Here is a 6,465-nt window from a genome sequence, read left to right as displayed (position 1 = left end):
TTTTGTAAAATCTTTTTTGGTTTTTTTTTTTTTTTTTGCTTCCGTTTCCAGAGACGCAACAGGTAGTGAGAGGAAATCTCAACAAATAGAGGAATTCCCCTCCTAGACTGTTGCCACCAGAACAAGTGTCCCCATTAGAAGATTTACCCACACCGCATTCTGTAACGACTCAAATTTTTACCAGGACAAATAAAGACTGTAAAGATTCACACCAAAGAGCTAGGCAGCAATAAAAATGTGTTCTAATCCTTTCCTACTGTATTAATAAAAAATAGTATTATTAACATATACACTGAGTGGCCAGATTATTATGGTTTGTAGGCAAATTAGCTCTAATTTCACGCTGAAGTTACTAGAGGGAAGCAGGTTGTTTACCACGACAGTAGAAGTGATTTTTTTCTGAAGATATGGTCACTCAATATGGCCGCCGCTTGAGTAGGGCAACTCAGAATAATAACGTGCTGGATTAGTGTGATCCTAGTTCATTTTATTACTTCATTGCTGTGCTGTATGTCTATAGGCCAATGCCTTGGCTGGCGCTCGTGCAGAAAGTTTCTTGGGCAAACTCACTGGCCCAAGAACGTTCAGGAAGCGACATCGAATATAACATCTGCTGTGCTTGTAAATAACTGAAGATATAACACTGATGTACATTGCGACATCTCCAGGTATTTAGGCAAATTCATATTAATGAATGCGGCATTTGCTCCAGACATGCATGATTCCAAATCAGCCAATGTGATTTGTCTGGATTTGTTTTCTCATTTTGTCTCTCATAGTTGAGGTCTACCTATGATGCCAATTACAGGCCTCTCTCATCTTTTTAAGTGGGAGAACTTGCACAATTGGTGGCTGACTAAATACTTTTTTGCCCCACTGTATATATATATATATTACATACACACTTTAGACACAATGACTGTAAATGCTTGGGCAAAAATATAATGAAATACTTTGCTGGCCATTTGTTTCATTATTGAAAAAAGTTTGAGCGTTTAATACTACTTTAAGAACCATATAGTATGCAATTGGTATGCAAACCAGGGGTTAGGGGAGAAGCTGCAGGCTGCATTTTAAATCACCACCTGCCAGAGAAATGCACAGATGGAAATGATAGAGGTTTCCTAGATAAAAATGACCACTAGAGGGAGCTTTTAAAGATATGCATATGAAATGCAAATGAAAATGGAAAAAAATTGCAGACTTTCAGACATATGTTTGAAGTGTATGTCCAGTCAATTATGTGCTTGGTAAAACTGTTGTCAATGGGAAAGTAAGTGAATGTACCCTAACTATTACCAAAAATGTATCTTATTGTGTAGCTCCTCAAATCATCTCTGAATTGGTGCCGACACTGTCCTTCCTTCTGGAGGGTGGCTACTTATGTTCCCCATGGTCCTTGTGTGTGTTGTACAGTAATCACTGCTCCAAGCTCACTCCTGTTATGGACTAAAATCACAATACAACTTAGTAAACTAAACATGAGATTGTAGTCCATCACAGGGACCATGGGGAACAAAAGTAGCCACCCTCCAGAAAGAAGGACAGTACCAATTCAGAGATGATTTGAGGCTCTACAGCTGTACAGCTCAGTGATGCACAAAAACAAAATTTTAGTTAAAAAGGTACTTGAATGTATTTTTAAGATTTAACTCCCGAGTATAATGTCACTAACATTTTATGTCCATTGAAAAATATGTTCATACCAATACGTATTGTGTTTTTCCCTTTTAGTCCATTGCGCAGACTGGAGGGTCTTCTAATTTTTGGTCCTTCTTTTGAAGATGGAGAAGTAAACCATTTGTACTGTTAGAAAACAAGAATGCATAAAATGAAAATAAACCTAAAAAGGGACAAGAAAGCATTTCACAGCCCTAAATAAATTCTCAAACTGCTGGACTGTACGCAGTATTACATTATACAGAAAAATACTTATGATGGAGGTAACAATATGAGATACCAGCACAAGAGTTTGATAAATTCAGAATGCATTTATAAACTACAATAAAGTTCACACAGTGGAAATAGCAATCCAAAGCATAAAGCATACATAGCATCAAGTAGCATCTTAGTCAAAAGTGGCAAGTGCTGTATGCTTAAAGTGCCATGCAAAAAAGCAAGACTGCGTGAACCTTCTCACAACAAGAGACAAAAGCAGCCGCATATGGGTACAAAGTTAAAGGTGACAATCCTCAAACATAGAAGATGATCGCAAAAAAAAAAAAAAGACATACAGACCAAATACAAAAGAGAAAAGACAGACAACACAATAGGCAAGATTTCCCTTTCCTATAGATGTTTGACAGTAAACACCCTCAAATTTGCAATAGGCCTTTCCAAGGTCCGGCTCAAACTTTGGCGATCCGTGACAGCGCGGCAATCATGCATGAAACCGTGCGGATGGCCGCGCAGTCACGGAATGGTGCTTGCGGTGCCATTCATTTCTCATGGCATCCCGTTCGCAGCCGGCAAATCTCGCTGTTTTCTGCTGTGATTCCACGTGTGCAATCGCGCACAATCGTGGCAGAAAAAACCACGTGTCGCGAAAAAAGGTACTTGTACACCTCTTTTCAGCGTTTGCCGTGCGGCTATAACCACATTGGAATCAATGGGGCTGTGCGCAGTCGCGCGTTCCCAGGATGCGCGTTTTGGGATCGCTGCAGTGTAAACCAGGCCTACACCATAAATAAAACCCAGTCATGGAATTCTACCCTGGATGTGTGCACAGCCTGAAAATATAACAATGTCTTCTGTCTTGTTTCAATATTTGAATGACCACATTTTCCATCCTGGGTGCTTGGCTTTGAGATTAATTTTTTTGGGAGGGGGGTGACGATAATGAGGTTAATATTAAATACAGCATTCTCTTGTCCCCCAGTTCAAAGCAAATGCAGGCAGTCATTTAGTTAACTTTCTCTCCACATTCCAAAAACCAGAGGTCTGCCCGAATCTGGCCTGTAATCTTTATTGCCCCAGCACTCCTTAACAAGTGAGAGCCCCAAATCAACCCTTAAATCTTTTATGGCTGCCCCAATGAAAGGCATGCAACCAGGCACTCATCTATTAAAAGCTGACAAGTTGATAAATACAAGCAGGTCTGATAGAGTTCATGACCCAGCATTCACCCACAAGCCATAAACCTGAGTTACAATATCAGCTCCATTTCATAATTTGGAATTGGACAGTGATATTGTAAAATTATGTGCACAAATAGCCGTATCTGAACACAGATATCAAGAATGAATAGTTTAGAATGACCCATGGCTGGACAGGCGACATTTACCTTCCTTACCTTCCTTCCCATCATATATCGGGCACGTTTAGATTCAATCTAAAAGGTAACTTCATGACGCATAATAATTTAGGGGTTGCCGGACCATATTAAATATACTACTCTACTATCATCTTAAGTTATGAATTTAACCCTTTGGGAGGAGCAGAGGAGGAAATCGTAAAAGCTTGTCCCTCCTGCTCTTCCTCCCCAGCCCTGCCCCAGGGGCCGGCTACGTGACACCCCCTAGGGCTGACAAAAATATGCTGCCGAGGCAGCTAGAGAGGCTCTTGTATGAAACATCAAGAAAAGAAACTCCAGCAACATCAAGGAGTCTTAACATTGCAGAAGAGTTCCCCTTGTGCAGGGTGAGGCCGAGAGTGGTATCCTTGTGACGCCATGCTCGATTCAAAACTGCATATAGCTACGTGTGATTGAGGTACAGCGTGTTTGGGCCAGGCGAATGTCACAGGGGAAGGCATCTATGATCGAATACTAAAAATAAATATGCATTTCTATACTAAATTTTCATAAGTTGTATCCCTCTCCTAATAGCCATATTGATTTAGAAGTTTGTAAACTTACTTATTGAAGATGCCCATAGGATGTACTTCCTCAATGCACTGACACCATTTCACTCAGCCCTGTGACTATGCCTGTGACACAGAACCTGCCTTCTGAACTGCAATGTCTGGAACAATGTAACGTTATCATTGCTTGTTGGAAGCAAAGCATGATGGTATATGTAGTCTTGAGAACTCAAGATTACATTACATTGAGCAGCAGGGAAAGAGATGCAAAGTACACTGAGAATCCAGGAAGATGTTGAAAGTGATGGGCAGACGGAAGGCAGCACTCACTACATAAAAGGGATTTTTGTTAGTAAGCTTTGATCACATTATCAAAAACAAACTATAGTATGTATTCATATCACAATGCTGATGTTATAGCAGGATAGTATATGCTGAGACTTTACAACTCTTAAAGTGTCACTAAACTCATTATAAAAAATAATATATTCCATATGATTATTTGGCTCCAACCATGCCCCTTATAATGACACCTGCAGACCGTACAGAATATATCTGAATTCTTCCCTGCTGCAACTTCCTGTAAGAGGGTGGCTACATATGCGTGATCTCAGGGTATGTGGGAATGTAGCCACCCTCCTCGGTGTGCTCCTGTAAGGGTAAAATGGCATCCATGCATGCGCAAAGACTCTATCTCCGAAGGCTGACCATAGTGCGCATGCGTGCGCAACCGAAAGTGCACTGCAAGACGTGCAAAAGGCAGGCGGACAGGAAATTACATCTTACATCTTACCTGAAAGGTGGCTATATATGAACAAGCCTGAGATCACAACATTGCTGATGGCCTTGTCAGCTAGTGCTTCCTGTTGATTTGCCTGTGACCTGTTTTGACCTGGATTGTCTTGGACCATTCAACTGCCTGCTGCCTCCCTTGACCTTGGCCTGTTTCCTGGACTCCGCTATTGCCTTCTGACCTTGCTGCCCGGCTGGATGTGACCCATTTCTGGACCACGATTCCTGTCTCCTGAATCTGTTCCCACGCTGCACGCCCGGTTGTGACCTTTGGCCTGCTGACTTCACTACCAGACGTCTCCTGCACGGTGTCTGCTTCCATCCGTGGCACTCATGATCCTTGCTGTCCTGCAGCCTTCTGTTCCAATCCCAGGGGTTGCAGGACACAAGCCGCAAGAGAAGGCTCATAGTTACATAGTTAGTCAGGTTGAAAAAAGACACATGGCCTCCTCGTCTTCCGGTCTCTGCTTCAAGTACGTGATAGCTCCTGAGATGGCATACATGAATACCTGCTGACACAGCCAGCCCTGGCATACAAAAGCACACTCTTCTGTCCACTGGTTAAATTGCTGCCCACACAGCATCTCCCACAAGCATGAGACTGACAAGGGGACCATGACTGAGAGGTACCAGCCTAAATGAAGATAACATGCACAGTAGAATCAGCAGGCACATTGATCACTGGGAAAGGTAGTTTGAGGAGAGGGGTGCACGCGATTGCAATATAAGAGCACTGCTCTCATATAGAAAGCTTCAGTGAAGAAAATTGAGCCTCTGTCGGGAGAACGCAAAGTGAATGTTTAGGACACAAAAAAAAAAAATGTGGCGGTAACCATGACACTTTAAAGCCCATTACTGGAGCAAAAAAAAAAAAATATCCTTGCAGTGGGGCTACCCACACACTGCAACAGTTAACTGTTTGTTGTTTTCTAAAAGGTATGGTGTAGAGGACTTTTACTTACATGATCCCCGCTCCCCCACTGGTCAACGGAGCCCGGAGTGGAAGAGGCTGCCGGTGTTAGTCTTTGAGCCAGCGGAAGAAGTGATCAGGTAAGTAAAAATCCTTTACAAAGGTCCCCTACACAAGAACGAGCAGTTAAACCTTGCACAGCGGAGGGTAGTCCCACTGCAAAGAAATGTATTTATTGTCCTGTGTCAGAGCAATTCTAGGGAAGTACATTTGATTGATAGTTTGCTTCAAGGTTCAGCTTTGCCGATTTGCTTTATGACAGCTGAAAGTGCATTTTTAGATTTCTAATTTAGAATGTATATACATGCTGTAAATATTACATTTTTATGACCAATGGAATGACTCTGTTTAATGATAAATGAAAGTAACAAGGTAAAAAAATCAGGTAATAAAACTGATGTTCAAGTACAATGGTACTCATATGCTGGGTTAGTGCAGCAAAGTCAAGCTATTGCCGAAAAGGAAGCAGTAGTGTAAAGCTGATCATACACTGTTCAGATAGACTATAGAACAGATTCCACCATCCCCCGCTCTTTCTACTGTCAGAATACACAAAGTAGCTGCAAAGAACCATTTGTTTGAAGATTTTCTGACCGGATCCTTCGATCAGCTGATCAAGAGAAGCCGGTCGGAAGGGTGCCAACAGCGGCACCCATGCAGCAAATTTTGGCCAGTTCTTGTCTTCATAAAAAAACGCCCGAAATTTGCATAGTGAATGCCCAGCTTAACAAGAGAGGAACACACCAGGAGCATGTAGGCGCTCTCTAAGCGATACTTTCATTGGCGAGTTGCTGCCAACGATTGCTAGTGTGACATGGCCCTTCTCTTTCTAGTCAGGATCTTTAACCAGTTTAGGTTGAATAATATTATGATCAGTACATTTTAAATATTATTATTATTAT

General features: G+C 41.9%; 1 protein-coding gene across 1 annotated transcript in view; it reads right to left on the bottom strand.

The window, feature by feature from the left end:
- Nucleotides 1-1,706: 1,706 nt before the first annotated feature.
- The window catches only part of LOC108788488 (centrosomal protein of 78 kDa-like), a gene marked incomplete at its 3' end in the record, with an annotated part of 21,371 nt that continues 16,612 nt past the window's right edge, over nt 1,707-6,465 (bottom strand). The window contains exon 8 of the mRNA XM_018558246.1: nt 1,707-1,806. Within this exon, the coding sequence (XP_018413748.1) occupies nt 1,707-1,806 (100 nt within the window). The remainder of the gene's footprint in view (nt 1,807-6,465) is intronic.

Source organism: Nanorana parkeri, unplaced genomic scaffold (assembly GCF_000935625.1).
Source record: "Nanorana parkeri isolate BGI_ZX_2015 unplaced genomic scaffold, ASM93562v1 scaffold328, whole genome shotgun sequence".
Lineage (NCBI taxonomy): Eukaryota > Metazoa > Chordata > Amphibia > Anura > Dicroglossidae > Nanorana > Nanorana parkeri.
Note: the sequence above shows the minus strand (reverse complement) of the source record. Positions and strands in the feature narration are given on the sequence as shown.